Source organism: Neocloeon triangulifer, unplaced genomic scaffold, assembly GCF_031216515.1.
Source record: "Neocloeon triangulifer isolate White Clay Creek 2 clone unplaced genomic scaffold, ASM3121651v1 ptg000005l, whole genome shotgun sequence".
Classification (NCBI taxonomy): domain Eukaryota; kingdom Metazoa; phylum Arthropoda; class Insecta; order Ephemeroptera; family Baetidae; genus Neocloeon; species Neocloeon triangulifer.
Window position 1 is genome coordinate 1,672,084 of NW_026775548.1, and position 21,843 is coordinate 1,693,926.

General features: G+C 35.5%; 2 protein-coding genes across 8 annotated transcripts in view; one reads left to right on the forward strand and one right to left on the reverse strand.

Annotated features, from left to right (window-relative positions):
- The window catches only part of LOC132193943 (glutamate receptor ionotropic, kainate 2-like), a 48,611-nt gene that overhangs the window by 4,668 nt on the left and 22,100 nt on the right, over positions 1 to 21,843 (forward strand). For all 7 annotated transcript variants that reach the window (XM_059614921.1, XM_059614925.1, XM_059614920.1 and 4 more), the window contains exon 2: positions 7,422 to 7,856. In XM_059614921.1, the coding sequence (XP_059470904.1) occupies positions 7,775 to 7,856 (82 nt within the window). In that variant the 5' untranslated portion in view covers positions 7,422 to 7,774. The remainder of the gene's footprint in view (positions 1 to 7,421; positions 7,857 to 21,843) is intronic.
- On the reverse strand, positions 17,991 to 19,389 carry LOC132193912 (poly [ADP-ribose] polymerase tankyrase-2-like). The gene is made up of 5 exons (XM_059614866.1): positions 19,342 to 19,389; positions 18,979 to 19,119; positions 18,702 to 18,888; positions 18,394 to 18,647; positions 17,991 to 18,340 (listed from the first exon to the last, which is right to left on the reverse strand). The coding sequence occupies exons 2-5, from the start codon at positions 19,111 to 19,113 to the stop codon at positions 18,287 to 18,289; spliced, it is 630 nt and encodes a 209-aa protein (XP_059470849.1). The 5' UTR covers positions 19,114 to 19,119; positions 19,342 to 19,389; the 3' UTR covers positions 17,991 to 18,286.

Below are 21,843 nucleotides of genomic sequence, written 5' to 3' on the forward strand. Positions count from 1 at the left end.
GTGACAATTGAACAACGGAATAAACGAGGACAACATTACATGATACAATTCCTTTACATACTTGTTAACATCTGGACGTGCGGGTTGCATACATTTCCAGGCGATGACCCTAATTTTGTAGCACGTTCGAGGAGCGCCTGCGGAATGGTCAAAATACACAACCACACCTTGCAACACCAACAATGTGGGTTGACCGCTGCCAAAATCTGCAGGGGCCACTGCGGTTGACAGGACGTGCACGTTGCCTAATATTGAAATTGCAGTGTACAAAAAAGGAGCATTTTTTTCGTTAAATTTCCAAAATGTATGTTCCAATGAAAGTTAAAATTAAAATCCTTCAAATTTAAGGAAATTAATACAAATAAGTGCTTGATTGTTGGATTTTTCAGGGTTTAATTAATTAATTAAAGTGTAAATTAAACTGATTTGAACTTTTTACTGCACTATTAATAAAAAATTATCCATAAAGTTTTGCAAAACCCCAACCAAAAGTACTTACAAAAGTTACCGAATGAGTTATTTACATTTTCCTCCTCCTGCCAATATAGCTTTTATCTGAAAAGGTCTAAAAAGTTGTCTTCTTTTGAGTTGCTAACAAGGTGGTTTGCAGCATCACGTGTGTGCAATTTTCCGACTCGGTTGCCTCGCGTGCAACTTGACTGCACAGCTACGTATCGAGCCACCGATTCCACTGCAGCATTCCGAACGCAAATATGCATCAGAGAATGTTGTGTCATATCACACAGAGACACAGTCATGGCAAACAGATTCGAGCTGATAGGCACCGCAACACAGCAACCGCATTGCAAAAAGAGGAGTCGGTGCAAGTCCAAAACGATTGTGGCAAAAGTTGCCACGCGATTCAATGAAAATTGCTTTGAAAAAATGTTTTAAAAAAATGGAGTTCGTTTCAATTGTTATTATTTTATGATATATTTTTCTATCCTGGCTAAAGGTTGCTACCATTGTTGAAAAAAGTTAGTCAAAAAATTATCTTTAAATTACACAAAACTGAAAATAAGTCATTTTAATCAAAGTGACATTAACTTTATTTAACAATAAATTATTAAAATATGTTATAAGTAGTTGAGATACCAAATAAATTTTCCATTTTTGTTTATTTAAATTGTTTTAAATTTCTCATAAAAACTTTCATAATATTTCTGGATAAAATTTGAGTAACTCCGATTTGATCTAAAATTTGAGTTTCCTATTCATCATCTTATCGCGTTTCTCTAAAAACACTATCTCTTGAAAACACACTGTGAAAGGAAACCTTGCGGAATCGCACTGACAAGAGAGATTTTGCGTGTGGGTTTATATGTACTTGAAGTTTATCTGATTTGCTGAAACCCGGCGAGGCCAAAGGGTTGAGAGATGTATAGTTTCTTCTTTTGAAGAGTGCGAACCGCTTCAAAGGACTTTCCTTCTCTTGTTTCCGCGCATTAAGAGGGAGCGCGATAAAAATAATTTCCCCAACTGCCTTTTCTTTTACGCGAGTGACCGCAGAAAATGAAGTTGTCAGAGGCACGTGCCCGCTTTTGATCGGAATAGAGGTCAATTTTATTGAGCACGGTTGAGCAAATTGCTGAAATTAATTCTTTTAACGGGTACAGAAATAATAACATTTTGTGGACAAACAGCTTATTTGTATTGAAGGCTTAATTGGAATTTTAAAATAATTTAATTATTTTACTTTTATTTTCTTTAAATAATAGTTATTGATTGATTTTATATAGTTTTTGAATTATTTAAGATACATTTTACTTTTATTTAATATATAAAACTTACAAATGAAATTATTTAAACATTACTTACAAGGAAAGTTACGCAAATTTAAATTCTTTTGTTGTCTTAAAAAGCACAATTAAAATTTGCAGTCTCTGGTTTTCTAGTTCATGTTGAGTATCTTCCTCTTCTTTCTCTTCTTTCTCTTGCACCCTCTATCAAAGTTGAGCATCGTTAGGATAATGGAAGCGCTCGTTGTTTTTTTCCCCGGCTCTGCATTTTATTATTTTTTTATTTTTCCAATATATAATTTTACTATCGAGTGGCGCGGCCGAGGCTTAAAAACAGCTGACGGAGGGTGAAGGCGCCCTGTTGTTATTTTAAAGCACTATAACTTTTCGCTCCACATACAGAGGAGTATCGAGATGGAGGGGAGGAGAGGGTGATGGTGTTTCTCGTCGAGTGAGTCCTTGTTAACGCCGTATTATTATTATTTCGCTTCGGGGACGCCTCCTATTGACCCACATTCGAATCTGCCTTTGGTTTTTTTTATCGCTATTTTTGTTTCTTTTGTTGTGCGAACGCACAAGCCTGTGGGGACTCTTTTGCTATTTTCCCCGAGTGGCCGATGACAAGTTCCAATTCTTCCGCTCCCAATTGTCCATAAAAGTGGTGCCCATTGAAGGAAGAGAGGTCATTTCGAGTTTTGTATCACATCTTTAATAAAAATATTTTTAATTGAAATTATTCTTATCAGAGGTTTATCAAATCAAAGATTATTAATAAGAAAAATTGAAAAGAAAAATATTCCTTTATTACTTTTTCTCTTTCTTCTTACTTGAAAATTTTATTGCTTAGTGAAAGCAAATTTTATTTCTGGCAAATAAATTGCATCAAAAGTCGCGCGAGTTATTATTATTCTCTCAGCCGGTTTGCCCAATTTTCAGATTAAACCTCAACGATAAGCGAGGGGAAAATATTATAAAGCAGAGGATGAAAAGACGCCGGCTTAGTTTCATCACAGGCTGCTCTCGAATTTACATTTTTACAATACCTCTCTTTCTTTTTTTTCTCTCTCTTTCGCCGCAAAAATATAAATAGCGAGGCAGTCATCCACGAAATTTCTTCTTTCTCGCATATCTCTCGTTTTCCTTCTCCCGCGAGAGGACCCGAATTCTTGTTCTCCATTATGCTTCGCGCGCTCTCTCGGCTCGAGTAAAAACTGCGGCAAAGGTAAATTGCTCGCCGGTACTGCAAATTTCGTTATGTAAAAATAGAGCCTTTGTAAACACGAAAACTTGCAAAAGGCCGGAAGGAAGACAATGCAGCAAAAAGCAGGGCCCGCAAAGTTGCCCCGTTTGTAATCTACGCTTGGGCGGAAAATCAAATTTGATGAAAGGATCTAATTAAAGTCTTACAAATTAACTGACAAAGTTTTTAATCTAAATGGAATGCTCAAACTTTTGGGTTTAGAGAAATGTTAGTTTTATATTTGTAATGATTTAACTATAATAAAATTAAAAATGCAACGGAAACCAAAGAAGCATCTCAAGAGTTTGATTGCAATAATTTTTTTTATGGAAACTATTACATCTGAAAATTGATTTCAAGATATTTTAAAATACTTGATGCATCATAAAGAAAGAGGTTTTTTTTAACTTCATTGAATCAATTTTAATAAAAGTATTTTGATAAATTCTGCTTGTTTTTTTTTTTTTTTAATTTTAAATTTCGTGTTTACAGTAAAAAACTATGAAAATTTAAAAATTTCAACTATCTGGCAAGCATGATGACTGCATAACTTTGGATTTTGTGACCTTTGGGGCTGTTTTTAGTCTTTAGGCCTCTCCTTTAATATCAAAACGAAGCCAGGAGCGCTTCCTCATGCAAAGCTGAGGAGTTCTTCGTACTTTTGATTATATTTCTCTCGAGGCGCAAATGCAGGAATTCATGCCTGGCCAGACGTCGTTTGTGTCATTTCGCTTCAGTGTTCCGCGCACTGCCCGTGATGAATAGGCCGTAGCGACCAACTTTTCGCCGCTTCCTCCTCCGCTGCCGACGAGGTAATCTCATTTGACAGGTTGGCATAGCAACTTGCCGAAAATGACTTTCACAGTCCCGCGTGTCAACACATGCATCTATGATATCTGATACACAGAGAGTGGCCCCGATTTGAAGGACCAGAGTGTGCAGGTCGAACTTGTTATAATTTTCCGCTCCAGCTTCAATTCTGGCTTATTTGTGAATGTACAAAATGCTCACATATTTCAGATTCCATAATAACTTTCCTGCTGATTATTATGATGCTTAAATCAGCTGAGCCCAAATTTAAATAAAAATAATTGCGCATAGAAAGAAAATTCTAAAATAAATAAACTCAATTTATTTACTTTGTTTGTAGGAAAAAAAATTATTTAAATTAATTTAGTGCTTGAATTCCAATTAATCAAGGAAACCAGACTAAACTTGAGAAAGGTGAATTTCAAACAGCACAGTATTATTTATAATAATTTTCAATATATTCCATATTTACCTTTTGATTGAAATTTTTAAATGTTAAAAAATCAAATTTGAATTCAATTGTTTTTATTTTGCAGAAGAATTTCACGATCGCGAGTTGAATTGATAGTCGGTTTTCTGTGATGGTTTTTGTTTGTCATTTATTGTCTTGAAGAATCGGAACAATTTGAAAACAATTAAAAACCCATTCACCTTCCAAATTTAATAATAGCTTCAAACTTTGTCTCCCACTGTAAAATGAGTGAAAAATTTCTGTGATTACAATTTTATTTTCCTGTCGCATGCTCAAATATTCTAGAAATTTGTCACGCCTCGCCAGAAGGTCGGCCAAGTCATCCCCAGGGAGGTCTAGTTGGGCGTCACTCCGCAAAGGGGCGACACCACTCAGAGAGTGCGAGTTGGAATCGCTCTTTTTTGGCCGACTGCCCGCACAAACGCGCGTCCAACTCATCACAGGGCAAATAACCCCAGCGCTCTAATTGCCAGCGATGACACACGATCTTCCAAGAGAGAAATCCAGATTAGCATCTCGGTTCTAGGGGGACCGGTTTTTTATTTTATTAGCGTCACTTCCGCTCGCATAAAGCAGTTGAGCGAGGGAATATAAATGTGCGGTTGGCTTTTAATGATTATTGCATACGACAGCGGTTTTATGCAAATTTTCTCACGCAAAGGTAATTCGCAATTTTTGATATTACATTATAATTAAATTTCCAAAATGGAAAATTCATACATTTTTAAGATATATAAAAGATAAAATTTCATGAACACTCCAAATTAATAAATAAACCTATTCGTTGGGAAAAAGGGGGTCTATTATTTTTATGAAAGTTTTAAAATTCTTTTAAATAGGCAATATTTTGGAAAGAAGTTCAAATTTTAAGTTTCAAAATGTAATATATTAGGTGAACGAATTAAAAATAAGTTATTTTTAGTGAAAATAAGTTTTTATTGTCTCAAATATGTGATTTAAGGTGTTTATAGAATCTAAATTACAACTAAAAAAGTCATATTTTATAAGTAATTTTTAGTTTATTCCCCATAAATAACATAATAGGTTAAAATGTGATGATCCCAACTTTCACGAGCCTAAATAAATCAGTAAAAAGTGTTAATTTTATTCAATATATTTTAAATTTGTTTCTCATGCTGTCATTTTGTATCAATAATTATCTAAATTTGTTCAAAAGTTTTCCCAAAAACTAAACTTTTTTTGCGCTCAAATGAAGAAGAATAAATTACATTTTATTTCTTCAATAATTTTAAAATGGAAAGGGGTATTTTTAAGCCCCTTAATTAATATTAACCATTTATTTATTCTCCATTTACATTTATTTTATAGTTTATCTCATGTATTTAGGTCATGAGATAAATTATCGTACTACATTTTTAGATAAAATCTTTAACTTTTTCTGCTTATTGTACATGTTCATTTCTTTTTAATTATTCTCAAAGAGGCGATGAACCGTTATTCGTGCCACGAGCAAACGATTTTTCTCTCCTCGTCCGCTCTTTCTCGCCGTCTCTCGCTTAATGAATGCAATCGGCGGCTGGGCGGCTGATTAGAGAGCGAGTTATGCAACCGGCCGGGCTCAGCTGCTCGGCAAAATGCCGAACACTCGAATCTACTGACGGGTTTCGTTATTTGCTCTGCCATTAGAGAGACGGAATAAAATGCACGAAAAGCAGCAGCACTTTGTGTCGTTGCGGGGCTTCGGCGTCCGTGTCGCTCGCCCTGTCGCACCTGACGCAGAGTGTGCTTTTTTAATGGCAATCCGATTGTTAACCAACACAGTTTTGCTCTCTTTCTCTCTCTGTTGTGCAAGCAAGCTCAAAGCGAAATGGAATCATTGTTTCCAAATGTCAAAGGTTTTATTTTTTTATTAATTTCAGGCCAAAATGGATATTTCAAATTTGCAAACGTGAAATAAAAATTATTGCGGCCGTGAATTTGCATTTGGTGTGAATTATTTACGAACCACCAAAAGCCAAGCAGAGTGTGCAGAGCAAATGAAATCTCTCTGGTGATTACCCACACTTCTCATCGCCGCCTCTGACTGTTGCTCACATTTGCAAATATGGGAATTCGCTCGGCGTGTACGGCGTCGCGCTAATATACTTTGGGGTTGTGAATGTACTTTGCTTCAACATTAATCTTCTGCAAACAAACGCACGCTGGCGGAAATTATCGCCGCTGCTTGCGGTGTTTGAGGCGTAAATTACGTGCGATAATTTGACTGCCACATGTAGAGAGAGGAGAAGTTTGTTGGAGACACTTTTCTCATTATTTTCTTATTTTTAAAATATCGCATCTTCGATATCTTTGTAATTTAAATTTGAATGTTTATTAATTTTAATACAATACTGATGGAATAATTTTAATTTTAATTTATTCACAACATTGAGTTTAAAAAGTTCCTAATAGTAGTTCTAGTTCTTTATTAAAGTCTTAAATAAGTATTTATTGAGAAAGTAATTTTGTCTGATCTTCAATAAATTCATAAGGAGAAATAATATGATACATATTGTGTTTGTTTTAAAATTGCTTTTTGTTCTAAAGATTGTTTCAAAATGTTTCAATGTATTTTTTTAAAGAAATTTGTACAAAATGATGTCAAACAATAACAGAAGCAAGTTTTTATTTTTGGTATTTCTTTTTAAAACGAAAAGTTGATTTTAGTGTCAAATTATTTAGATTTAGAGAGACTCGTCTTTAGAAATTTATAAGTCCTTTTGCTTTTTTTATTAACTCCAATATTCATTCTGACAATAATCATGTGCAAATTGTTTAATATTAAAAACAAAATTTTTAAATGAAAAATTCCTTTTTAGATTAATGGGGACATTTCTAAATTTTTGTTTCCTAATTGGAAAATTTCACTCCTTTCAGTCCCTTCATTCTTCATTGTCTGATAATTGCACAATTATCAAAAAAATAATTGTCCATATAAAACTTGAGCGATTGTAATTTTTTTCCTAAATTGAACTTTGTATCAAAGTCTTGTTCAAAAATTAATTTTGGATATAAAAATTATTTAATAACGTGATTAGTAATTAAAAAATTTAATTCATATTTTTTTTTTCAGGAAGAACTTTCAAACACTTTTAAATTCTGAAAGAATAAAAAAAAAATCTGAATAAGAAAGAAATGAATAGCGTCAATTTGTTTGCAGGTGTGATGTGCGTTCGTCTCTTAATCAACGTAGCTGGAGAGTCTGTCGGTGCAATCGAGTGCTCTTTTGCACGCAGGCAGAAAAAACGTAATCCTGCTTCCACCGGCGGCGGCAGGAGGAAAAAATTAATCTGCTTCATCTGGAGAGGCGTCTTCTGTGTATACCTGCGAGATTTTTGCAGTCTTGCTCTCGCTCGCTCGCAGGCTGCAATTAGAGGGAAGACGGGACGGGCAGGCCAGGTGTGGGGGCGCGTGCGCCGGTCGACGTGTCGGGCGCGCTCAGTCGCCCTCCGGCCGGCGCCACGACCACACCAGAAGGCAGCAGCAGGGCCACGTGAGCGGCCATGAGGCAGCATGACCAGGCCGCGACTCTTGGTGGTGCTGGTGATGCTGGTGCTGCCCGTGGTCCACCCCCTGCCCCCTGTCATCAAGATCGGTAAGTCTGAAATATCATCAAAAAATTAGACTCCGATATTCAAATTTTTTTTATTTAAATATATTCCTTGTTATTTCAATTGAAAAACAAAGCATAGTTTTTCATTATTATTATTATTATTTTTTTTTTTAATTAAATTTTTATTTGCTTTGGTCGCGTTTTATTAGACCATAGGCTGAATTGAGATTTGAGGGTGAACACGCGCGCCCTACTGTGAAGGGGAGGGGGTGAATTGTAAATGGGGCACTGCTTTTTCGCGTCCCCCTTGATGTTGTTGTCGAGGAATTTTGGAAAATTGCCTTGCTGCTTTTTCTCTCTTCTGGAAATTATCAGACCGAGAGACGAAAATATGAATGCATTATTTATGGACTGGTTTGTTTGTTGTTTGGGCACTCGCCCATAATAACGTCACATGTTTTTGAATTACTTGCTTACAACAATCTTGTGTGCTGAAGGTACTTTTGAACTTATATTTGTAAGGAAAACAGAGATATTGCAAAACTTTAAAACGTTTAGGTTTTGCGTATATTTAAATCTCCGGATATTTCTCCAATCAAGTCATCTGTTTTAAAAGTTGCTGAGACTTTAAAACACTCACTTTTTACACCCAAATCAATAATAAATATTTAATTTAAAATAATTAATGACATAAAAGTTCAGAAAGAAACAATATTAACATTTTTGCTAAATTGAAATAATCAATATAAATTTCGAAAAATCCAATGATTTCTGGATAGGAGAGGTTAAAATTTTTTATTGTTATAGTATTTAGCTATCAATATATTTTGGAATTAATAAGTGTTTCCATGAATATTTATTTTATTTTAGAACATTTGGGTCATAACACATGGAAAGCAATAAATTTAGCTCTAAAATGGGAGGTTCGTACATTCTACTTTTAACACAAACGAAATGCTTATTTTCCGGATATACAGAGTAAAGATGGATATGAATAATAATAATAATTTTTTACTCTTCCATTTAGATATCTTTAAGGCCTTTATCTATTTTAGCCCCTCTGTTAAATCAACAAATAAATATTGACATCCATTATTGCACCTTTTGAATTTCACGAGCAATCACATTATTTCCGGCGTTTGCTAGGTTGATTGCATTTCGAGATGGATCGCAAATTGAATTATCAGCCGAGCCAACCACATTCGAGCTCTGAAGTGCCATTAGACCTCATGTCTCGTTCGAGAGCAAACAAAGAGAGAGAGCATGGCGAGAGAGATAATAAAATTTTTGTTGTCTCAGCAACTCGTCTTTTTCCGCCGTTATTTGCATGCTGTGTCTGCAGCCTTTCGGATTACTTTCCTTATCACGAATAATTTTGCATGATTACCAGCCCAGGGACTTCTTGTTTCTGCGAAAAGCTCTCCTTCTTTTCCGCCGCCAGACTTATGAATATTCATGGGTTTTTCTTCCACTCTCCGACGATATTGGAAAAGCCGAGAAGATGTTTACAAAAAGTTTCACCTTGTTGCCTTGGCGAAAAATAAATAAATCGACTCGGGAGCTCACAAAAGGGTTACTCGACAGCAATTTTCACCTTCTCTACTTTTTTGCACTCTCGAATTTTTCACAAACATTGATTTCGCTCGCTCAAAGTAAAGAGACGCCGTCGCTCGGAAATATTATCCACTCAGCTGGCGATTTTTCCACTTGGGCAAACTTGGAATTGGTTTGAGGCTGGAGCGTTTTGTTTTAAATTATATATAAATACTCCAAATGCTCTCTCGCAAGCAGGTTAAAGTATTCATATCAAAATGATTTAAAACTAAAAGCTTAATTTTAGAGACTTCGGACAGCGAATAACAAATTTTTTTTAATAAATTTGGAAAAAAAAGACACAACTAACATATTTATATTCTAGATTCGTCTTGAATAATAAATTTTATCATCTACTTTGAAATTAAAAATTGAAATTTCCCCTAATTCAGCTATGATAATTTGTAAAAAAAATCTTACTTCATTTACCAACATATAATTTTAACTATTGCCTTCCTAGATATTAAATTATCAATCTTAATTATATTAATTACAACCTTTCAAAGAATGTCAGAATTTCCAAAATTTTCTTCATTCTAACCTAATTTGTTTGCCACACAACAGAGGTACTTTTTAAATAATTTATTCACAAAAGTTGCGCAATAATTACACTGGACCAGACACATTTCAGCATCAAATTTACATATAAAAGTGGAGTAAATTGTGAAAATAGAGGCAGTACAACGGAATTCAACGGAGCATGGAACGGAATTGCAAATGAAGTAATTCCGACGAAATTTCGGTTGCACTTGTGGACGTAAATCACGAGATCGTTTCCTGCATTAGGCTGATGAGCACGCTGAGTTCTGGGCCAAACATGCACATCAATTTCCAGCCCGACAAACAAGATATTTCCGATATACACATCCGCCGAGTTAGTTCGCAACAAACCGATAACACTCACCTCGATGTGTGTACATTATTTGAGTCGGCAAAGTTTTTTGCCAGCGGGAAACACACACATTCCTTTTTTGATATCAATCTCTGAAACAAAAGTTGTGCTGGCGTTGCAAAAGTTAATTCCGTCGATTGCTCTCAGGATACAAAAGGAAAATGTGAGCAGATGATTGATGAATTTTTACTGCTCTTTGCCGACGAGTTTATTGAAATCTATTTTATCTGCAGAGAACTTTTTTGCAACTCTTGTTTGCCGAGATGTCGCGAGCGTTTATTGGACGCAGAGAGCCAAAAGTCTCTTTTTGGCACAGCTTTCAGAGATGGAGTGATATGAGATTTCTTTCCGACGAGTTGCATTAATCACGAATCAAGAAGTATAATAATCGAATATTGAAACGGCAGGAGATGAAGAAGAAGTAATAAAAGACTGATTTTGGTTCAGGAACATATTACGCGAATTTAATGTCTCCTCTGACAAATATCAGAATTTATTGCAGAAATTATTATTATTAAAACACTTAAAAATTTAATTTAATAACTTGATGTGAACTTGTTTTAGTAAAATTTTATCAAATTCCCAAAAATTTCAAACGTTTAGCCTCTCAATTGCTCAATTTATTTGATTAAATTTCTTTAATATGAATAAAAAAATATTTAATTTTAAAATAAATATATTTAATTTAACATGGTTCAATTATAATTGAAAAAATGGCCAAATTCCAATGCTTTGTGCTCCATCACAATAATCGCTCACAATGCCGCATCGTTTTTCAACTCTGCGTTTATATGTACGGCAAAAAGTTTGATTAATGAGACTCGTTTCTTCTCTCCCATGCATGCACGCAAGGCCCCTTTTTACAAATGCTCCTCTTGCGTACAAAAAAGGTCGGAAGACGGTGGGCGAAAAATGCAGTTCATATTTGCGAGGGAAGGCAATTTAACCCCTCTGGAGAGAGAAAGAGTCTCTTTCTCCGGCTTTTGCAAAAATTATGCGCGTTGTAGCGAATAAAAAATGTTGAAAAGGGCAATTAAACGTCATCACGTGCAGCGTAATGCGGGCGACATGCGTTTTGCATTACATTAGGGCCGGCGCGCGCTGAGTTACGAGCTGCCACGGCTTAATTATCTTGCTGCTTTTTTCCTCTCTCGAGGAAGCTCGCTCTCTGTGCACGTTTAAAAATTTACGCTCATTAATTTGCATTCTGTTTCATTACTGAAATTGCTTCCACCGTGCAGGAGGATTTTCAGCCAGCACGCCGCAGGTCACTCAATCTTTAACTTCTTGTTCGCAGTGAAAATATGAGATGCAATGAAAATGAAAAGCTTTTTATACCTAACAGGTTGAACAAAATTTTATAATTTTTGGAAAGAATTTATTGCCCGGAAAGGAAGATATTATTTAGATTTATGGTTCTCGTAATTAAATGTCCAGTTCATAAATTTTCCAAGTAAATTGAAAATTATGTAAAGGTTTATGAAAAAGAGCAAATACAATTTATGTTGTTAATTAACTGAAGTAAAATTTATTTTTAAAAGGTCTTTTACTAATTCCAATTTGTGAGAGATACTTCATGAATTTACCTGCAAAATAGGTTGGAAAAAATGTAAATTTTCAAACATGGTATTATTGAAATATTGAGATCTCAGTCAAAGTATAACTCGTACTGCTTCAAAATCTAGAAAAAAAGCTTTAAAATAGTGTGAAAGAGCAGCCTTAACTCTTAATTTTACGGCACAATAGCAGAGTCTTTTGCTCCGCTCATATTTAGCACCAAACATGGTATTATTGAAATGTTGAGATCTCAGTCAAAGTATAGCTCGTACTGCTTCAAAATCTAGAAAAAAAGCTTTAAAATAGTGTGAAAGAGCAGCCTTAACTCTTAATTTTACGGCACAATAGCAGAGTCTTTTGCTCCGCTCATATTTAGCACCAAACATGGTATTATTGAAATGTTGAGATCTCAGTCAAAGTATAGCTCGTACTGCTTCAAAATCTAGAAAAAAAGCTTTAAAATAGTGTGAAAGAGCAGCCTTAACTCTTAATTTTACGGCACAATAGCAGAGTCTTTTGCTCCGCTCCTATTAAGCACTAAACATGGTATTATTGAAATGTTGAGGTCTCAGTCAAAGTATAGCTCGTACTGCTTCAAAATCTAGAAAAAAAGCTTAAAAATAGTGTGAAAGAACGGCCTTGACTCTTAATTTTACAGCACAATTGAAAGATTTTTGCTCCGCTTGTATTAAGCACTAAACATGGTATTATTGAAATGTTGAGGTCTCAGTCAAAGTATAGCTCGTACTGCTTCAAAATCTAGAAAAAAAGCTTTAAAATAGTGTGAAAGAGCAGCCTTAACTCTTAATTTTACGGCACAATAGCAGAGTCTTTTGCTCCGCTCATATTTAGCACCAAACATGGTATTATTGAAATGTTGAGATCTCAGTCAAAGTATAGCTCGTACTGCTTCAAAATCTAGAAAAAAAGCTTTAAAATAGTGTGAAAGAGCAGCCTTAACTCTTAATTTTACGGCACAATAGCAGAGTCTTTTGCTCCGCTCATATTTAGCACCAAACATGGTATTATTGAAATGTTGAGATCTCAGTCAAAGTATAGCTCGTACTGCTTCAAAATCTAGAAAAAAAGCTTTAAAATAGTGTGAAAGAGCAGCCTTAACTCTTAATTTTACGGCACAATAGCAGAGTCTTTTGCTCCGCTCATATTTAGCACCAAACATGGTATTATTGAAATGTTGAGATCTCAGTCAAAGTATAGCTCGTACTGCTTCAAAATCTAGAAAAAAAGCTTTAAAATAGTGTGAAAGAGCAGCCTTAACTCTTAATTTTACGGCACAATAGCAGAGTCTTTTGCTCCGCTCATATTTAGCACCAAACATGGTATTATTGAAATGTTGAGATCTCAGTCAAAGTATAGCTCGTACTGCTTCAAAATCTAGAAAAAAAGCTTTAAAATAGTGTGAAAGAGCAGCCTTAACTCTTAATTTTACGGCACAATAGCAGAGTCTTTTGCTCCGCTCCTATTAAGCACTAAACATGGTATTATTGAAATGTTGAGGTCTCAGTCAAAGTATAGCTCGTACTGCTTCAAAATCTAGAAAAAAAGCTTAAAAATAGTGTGAAAGAACGGCCTTGACTCTTAATTTTACAGCACAATTGAAAGATTTTTGCTCCGCTTGTATTAAGCACTAAACATGGTATTATTGAAATGTTGAGGTCTCAGTCAAAGTATAGCTCGTACTGCTTCAAAATCTAGAAAAAAAGCTTTAAAATAGTGTGAAAGAGCAGCCTTAACTCTTAATTTTACGGCACAATAGCAGAGTCTTTTGCTCCGCTCCTATTAAGCACTAAACATGGTATTATTGAAATGTTGAGGTCTCAGTCAAAGTATAGCTCGTACTGCTTCAAAATCTAGAAAAAAAGCTTTAAAATAGTGTGAAAGAACAGCCTTGACTCTTAATTTTACGGCACAATAGCAGAGTCTTTTGCTCCGCTCGTATTTAGCACTAAACATTGTATTATTGAAATGTTGAGGTCTCAGTCAAAGTATAGCTCGTTCTGCTTCAAAATCTAGAAAATAAGCTTTAAAATAGTGTGAAAGAACAGCCTTGACTCTTAATTTTACGGCACAATTGCAGTTCATTTCATTTATTCTCTCGCAACAAGTCAAACAAATAATCACATTGGGAGAGAATTGGCAGCCTCTAGTAAACAACTTATTAAAACTCATAGGCTCAATTTGGAAGCAAAAGTGTTTCCAACTTAAACCTACTCGCCGAACTGGAGGCACTGGAGCCGTAAGAATTGCAGAGTTTTTTGCTCCGCTCGTATTTAGCACCAAACATGTTATTATTGAAATGGCTGGGTCTCGTCAAACACTCTACTTGCGACGGTCTTGTCTGAAAAAAAAAATGTTTTTTAGCAACCATCTAAAAATTTCGGGCAGACCATTTGGATCATTTCTAGCCAATTTTTTTGGAAAATTTTGTTTTTTACCTTCTTGCCTTGATTATTAAATTTTCAAAATCGACTAAAGAAGACTATTTTTGCTCGAAAATCGACTAAAATCGACTTTATTAAGGCCGAAAATCGACTAAAAAAGTCGACTATTTTGACCTTAAAAATAGACTAAATCGCTCAGCCCTAGGTATTTTCAATAAACTATAGTTTATTGAAAAAATCTCATAGATGTAAAATTGATAAAACTTTTTATGTTTTCCCTCAAAATAAAAAATTGAATTAGAAAATAAAATTCAATCCTCTGTAAATTTACACTTAAAATATATTTCAGAATAAAACTGAAAAATGACAGGATAAATGGATGAAATGTCGCGGCTGTAATGAAGCCAGGGCTAATCTGACTCGCGAGCGGAGGGCGGTTGTCATAATTACAAGCATCGGCGGCGCGGTCGTGTGCTTTTCTAGCCAGAGAGCGTGAGTGTGTGTGTGCTGTGTGTACGTATAACTAGATTACGCTGTCAAGCGAGGGTTTCGCACAGCAATTGAAATGCTTCCCATAATCTATCGGGCCATTCTCTTTCCCTGTCACTGAGCAGCGGCAAACCGCGAGACCGAACGAAGCAAGCCAGTGACACTCGGCGCATAAATAATATATATAATGCCCTGCGAGCAGTCGTCTGGCACTCGAACAGCGGGGGCGCGACCGCCGGGTCAAACGGCCGCCAATCAATTCCAAAGAACATGCGGAAAAAATTGTGTTCCTGCACGCTTCGGATTTGTTAATAAAAGAAAGGAGAGGAGATTAAAAAGATCAATTGCAATTTAATTACTTTTTTTTATATATTTTTGGAAAAAATTATTTATATAAATTGACATTACAATTCAATCAAAAAGTATCATTTAAATAAAAGAAATAATTAAAAAAAGAACAACAAATAATTGCGAAAAAGGAAGGAAAAATTTGGATTAAATTTTTGTTTATTAAGAAAATATAAGTCACATTTTTACCTGATTTTAAGCTAAAATTTAATTTAAATATTATAATTAAATAAGTTTTCTCGAAAAATCCGTTTCTGATAAAGATCACAGATATATTTCGTAAAATTTAAAATAATTCAAAATTTCTACTTAAAATTACAACAAATAAACATAATGTTTTTTGTTCCTGTTTCAAACCCTCAAACTTTTAACTTTTCCCTCTCTGTGCTGGTGCCTAAAAAACGATGCAAGTCCGCAGATAACCGAGTTGGTCAGCTGACCTAGATTTCTTTGAGCCATTCAAACTTCCCTTTTAGCCGGTGTTTTATATGCCAAGTTGGATGGCGCAACAAAAACAGCAACTTCCATACCAACCCTTTCAAAAGAGACCTCCTCCGTCTCATTCCTTCTACTTTTTATTTGTGAAAAAGAAAATGGAAGACAAAAATTTAGAAACTTTAAAATTGTGGGGAATTCTTTTCCCAATCAGTATTTATTGGTGAATTTATCCGAAGTCAGCGATTTAGTTTGGGGCTCGTTGAAGCCCTTCGGTCACGCCTTCTAATCTCGGCAGTTTTGGCCTGGGTCGGTAATTGATGGTCCCTGTGCGAAGGCCCGGAGAGAAAATCTCCTGCTCTCGTGTCGGTCAGTCGGAAATAAATCCATCTCCTGAGCTTAATTTTTGCGCCAAACTTGCTCGTCGTCGTCTCTCTCGTGAGTCTCGTCACGGCCGTTTTCTGCTCCAATTAGTGCGGCGGCGGCGGCGGCGGCTTTAACAAGTCGGCATGAAAAGCAGCTCGTCACATCATCGACTCTGATGTGGTTTCGCGCGCTTTCACACTAGATTTCGTCTGCCCAGACTTGAGAGTGTGCATCAGACTGACTTCAAAGCAAACCATCTCATTTGCATATTAAAGTGGGTGGGCTGCGCTTGTACCTCTCTGAGATGAAGATGGAGAAAGATACACTCTCGCCATTTTTTCCGTCTGTAAATTTGCAATTACGAAAGAAAATTTAATGGATTTAATATTGAAATATCAAAAGTTTGGAATTATTCAAAAATGTTTTTGTTTAATTCATTAAACATTCTGATTTCAATCTTTATTAAAAATCCTTTTGAATTATCATATAATATCTGTGAAAGAATTTTTTCACCGAAAGAGAACAAAAAAGTTTACTAAATGATCAGATTAAAGTTAAAAGTTAATGAGTTGATTTGATTAACCTCAAAATTTACATTTAGATCAACTAATGAAGTCTTTTAATTGTTTTCTGTGCAATTCCAGGGTAATGAATCCATTTATTTAATTAAGATCAAGCTTTTCTTGCAATTTTTGAAAGATTTTGGTTATTTTTCATTTCAAATGCCATTAATTAAATTGTGTTTGGAATTAAGTTCAGACATTTCCATAATCCTTTGGTCCTTTCAAGTTTTTTTACGCAGGCGGAGCTCCACAAGCGATTGCCCGTGGCAGCTGGAAAATTTTCACGCCTCTTCACTTAATTAGATAGCGGGCGGGAAAGTGATGAGCTGCTCTCGAGATTGCACTGCGAAGAATCGAGAGAGCGAGAGGATGTTTTGATAAGTTTCGGTTAAAGTGAATATTAGCCAAGTTTGGCGTGGCTAATTAAAACAGCCCTCGTTGAGGCCCCGCGCCTCCCTCCACCCAATCACATAAACGGTGAACATGATTTTGATCGAATGAGGAGCACAAAACTGCACTTTAATATTCTAGAAATTTTAGCCTGAAAAGTCTGAGCATTAGTCTTACTCTTTATTCGTATGAAAAAGTCTTATTCAAAATTAATTTCTCGCAGATATTCAATCAGAATGACGCAATTCACAAAGATCCAGCGTCAGAATTCATTTCAGAGAATACAAATACTAATTCTACATTAATTTTAATATTGATAAAATGAAATAAAAATTAATTATAAAAAACCCAGGTTATAGAATATAGAATGAGTCATTTCAGTAACTTACTTTGCATTTTTATTTATTTTTAATTATTTTTTCAATTCTTGTTTTGAATATTTTGCCAAAACGTTTCACTTGTTCGATTATCATTCTTCTTAAGGACAAAACCCGGCGCCTTCCGTTGTTCCAATAAATCAATCGGGATCTGCAAAAACTTGTCCTGAATACCAAACAAGGCGTGATTAATCAAATTTATCTCGGCGCGCCGAAAAAAAAATATGATTAAAAGCCTTTGTTTTTCTTCTGGCAAGAATTTCTCCCGCCGAGGGCGGAATATCTTTGCTTTGATGGAAGACAAATAAAAGGCAATAAATATTATAAAAACGAGAGGGCTGGGTCGAGTAGCCGCGAGCCGAGTGGCTAAAAGGCTAAAAGGCCGGCCACTTACTCACAGCCTCGTATTTTCGCACTCATTTCGTCGCTCTTTTTTATATTTATTCGCCTGTTATTGCTGCGTGGCGTGAAATATAATAAAATAGGAAAGAAGAAGAAACGAGGCCGGGAGCAACAACCAGCAGCACTCTCGTGCATCCTGCTCTGGTGCCAGATAATGCGATATCAAGGGGGCGCCGCAGCCAGCCCAAGGGGTAGAAATTGAATGAAACGACCCTCTTCCGTGCTAGGAAAGAAACTAGGGCCTCTTTTTCTCCGCGGCCGGACTTTGCTTCAAATGAGGAAGTGAGCTCAATTTGGAAATTAAATCGAATCTGAGCTGAAGAGGACGAAAATAATGGAAAATAAAATCAAGAATTGTGAAATAAAAACAACTTTATTTATCAAAATTGTAAATCTTATATAAATTCAAGCTTTTTAAAACTCAATGAACTTTCTATGTTTTAAAATATCATTTGGAGAATTATGAAGGCTACAGAGTTTCATTTTGTCGAAAAATTTTAGCAGATATCACAATTAATTACATATATTTTAAAAATATATACCTTTGAATAACAGATCAATTTTTCAATAAAAATTTAAAGTTTTAGATAGGAAAATGGCAAAGAATTTGGCCTTGTGAAATATCTTGAGCAAATCTTTGTGATTTTTTGGCAATATTTTAGGGTTTCCTCTTGTAGTTTGTCTTGTACTCCACCAAAAAGCTCGGATAGACCTTACGAAAAAAAAATAATTAAAACTTTTGGGTCCAAATAACTTTCCACGTACCTGGTCATCATTGTAAATTATGTATTCGGGATGTAAAAGAAAATTGCTGTTGGGCTCTGCCTTGACCGAGTGATAACCTCTGGGCAGGGAAGTGGCGGTCGAGGTCAAGTGATGAATTCTGCCCAGAGCCACTTTGCAAATCAACATTTGTCTTGTGCAAATCTGGCAGCGCCGATTGTGGTGCTGGTCGCACGGTTTGAAATTGCCGAATGCGTAATTGTTGCTCTTGGACGAATTCTCGGCAAAGTAAACCCCTAAAAAATATAGATAATGAACAAATTTGTTTTTTTATAATAGAATTCGCTCACCTTTTCCAAACATCCCGGAATTTTTGGCGAAACCGCGGTCGAAACCTTCGCAGGCGATTTTCTTGGCTTGCGGCGAGCCGTGGAAGAGGTGTTTCTCCTCGACCCAATGCCCACCCAGCTCCTTTGATATTTGTGCTCTCCTTTTCTTGTAGCGCGGCCAAGTGTACTTATTGTTTATTCTATAAACCTATAAAAAAATCAATATTATTTATAATTTTCTGTTTATTTTTACCAATCATTTTCATGCTTTAAGCAGAATAAACACAATTAATCGTACCTTTTTGATGGTGTAGCTTTCAACATCATCGTGGCAGATGGTCTTTGACATTTTGTCTCTGACGTAGGCAAAACTCTCGCTTTGTTCAGATAACTTCTCCAACTCGATTCCATCAAACCACCTTCCACGCGGCATTTTATGCTGAAAAAATTTATATTTTTGGAAATTTAAAAGAAAAAAAATCTTACATGAACTCGTGCTTTTTTCAGCTTTCAAAAATGAATGAGCTAAAAATAAAAGTGGAATGGATAAAAAAATTAAAAAAAAGAAAAACAGAAAAAACCACTCGTGAAATAAATGAAACAAACAAAAGATTTGAAAGACGCAAATTGCAAAGAAAGTTGACACAAGAAAAAGTCTTACATTCACAGCCTCCCGCACGTTCAATGGACAATGGACCACACAGCTACCAGCAGTAGTACTATTGCTGGCTCCCTGCAATGAGCGCTATTATAAAGCCCACCAAGTCTTGGACATTTACCGAGAGCTGGAATTTGAAACAATCATGACTCATACAGCAGCCGAAATACGCAGCATCCGCAGACTAAAATGCTTATCTCATCATGACCCTTTGACTTGTATTGCTAAATAGTATGCAAATTTAGTTAGACTTATTTTAATATAATTTCATTCAATGTGAAATTGGGATTTTTCTGCAAATGTTAAATTTATGTGTTAAATGTTAAAATATTTAAATAATTGACTGTTGAACCAAAATTTTTTAGCTTTTTATTATCATAAAAAAAATTAATTTATAAATTCAAATTATTTTTGCCTATTGTGAGTTGCAAAAATTTAAGTGATTTTGATGTTATTTTTTAGCACAACGTTTCTCTTGCGGTCACTCGGTGAACCTCAGTTGAAAAATTTTGAACCAAATCCAAAAACGTTATCTTTTGCATCATAAAAAGTTACTCAAACTCCGTTTTACTGCAGCCAAATGCAGTTTATTTTGCTCAGTTCCCCTTTTTCCGTCTTTCTCTCTGTAAAATAATTTATCACCGCCGAGTCCCCCGTTTTATTAATGCATCATAACAATAAAAAATTATTCCTCGCCGCGGCTCGTATAAATCATAATTACATGCGACGGAAAAATGCTTTGCCCTGACAAACACAAAAAATCACGGAATTTCAGATAATATTTCCTATTTTAACGGAGAAAAAAAAGTGAAGCGCCGGCTGGAAAAACTACGCGAGTGTAAAATAAAAAGCAAATACACGTGCGGCGCAAAGAGTCGCGCATTGTATAAAATTTTACTGTCAAAACACCCGGGACACGTATATTTCCACGCCGAAGGGCTTTAACTCGCGCTAGACCTGCCTTCGCCGACGAGAAGCAAGGAAGAGCCACTTTTATTATGGAGAGTGTTGCGGGCTGCCTATTTATTTGAGAGAAAGAGAGAAAAGCGATATAGAGAGATTCCGGCGGCACTGGCCCTCCTCCAATTCTGCGTGCGCGCCCTAATATCATCAACTCGCTCTCACATACATCCTGTATTGAGCGTTTTATTGCCAGCCGAGCCTATTTTTCCCCCGGGCCAATGAAATAAAAGCGGCACCGATGCGAAATAGTAATTTTCATCCACACACCCGAAAATTCCTCCTTTCTTTCTATTCCGGGAGCGCGCGTGTAATGTAAATCAAATGGCGTGTAATGTTTTTGGCTGCGAAATCGCATTTCGGCTCCGACTTTCGTTTTATTATATTTGCAAATTGCTGCTCAGTTTTTGTGCTGGAAAAAGTGACGCGAAAGTTTTAATAACAAAATAAAAAGAAGCTCAAGCTTGTTTAGGAAATTTGGTAAAATCCAATTTTTAAGAAAAATAAATTATAAAAAATCACGGTTTTCATAAAAATCTCATCAAATTTTATCCAGTTTCATCTGTTCTTCTTGAAACTTTGATCATTTCAATCAAATCCACTTTTCTAGAGAAATATACTTTGAAAATTTTTCATTTCCGTCAATTTTTGTTAGTTACAAATAACCAACTTAATCACTTATTCTCATGAAACGTGATTCATTTTGATTGCCAATTTTCCAAGAGGAAGCATATTTCAACTCTCAAGTAGTAAAGTCGTAAGTTATTCACGAATGTGCTTCAACATTATGCAAAGTTTTGGGAGAAAATTGAATCGTGCGTTGAATTTGCAAACAGTGCCTCTTGTACGTACTCGATTTACCACTTTCATACGTGCTTGACAATAACAACCCTCTGTTCTCTCAGAGACAATTTTCGATTTATTGAACTGAAAATTCTGCATAGGGCGTATTGTGTGAAATAAATGTTTTCCCTGGTTCAACAGGGGAAATCTGCAAATAAATAAACTAAGATTGAGATTGTTTAAAAGTTTAATTTTTTTTTTAATTTACAATTTATAGCACTTAAAAATTTATTTTCTTGAAAGTTAAAAATTGATTCAGATCTGTGTTTAATTTTATTTAAAATTCTTAGATTTTCTATAAATAATGTTGCTAATTTTTTTTTAAAATAATTGATTGTAACAATCAATTGACAATTTTTAATTTTGCTCAATTTCGATGGGCACAATTTTTCATTTGTCCTCATTCGGTGGTTCGCTGTGCAGTAAACTACTTGCGCTCCAGAAAAAAAGTAAGGATCGTTCACTTTTTTGTATTAATTTATTTGCCTCTTCACGTTTGTGGTTCGGCACCGAGCAGAGCTAAAAACGGAAGCGACGAAACTCGCTCACGATGCACAATTGCAACTTTTATCGCCGCCGGTGAATTTTTCTCACAGCTCGAGCTGCTTGACTATGCACCGAACGTGCCGCCGGTGCAGAAGGGTGAGAAAATAAAAATGCCACCCTTGGCGAACAAACGACTGGCCATTATCGCGATGGTCG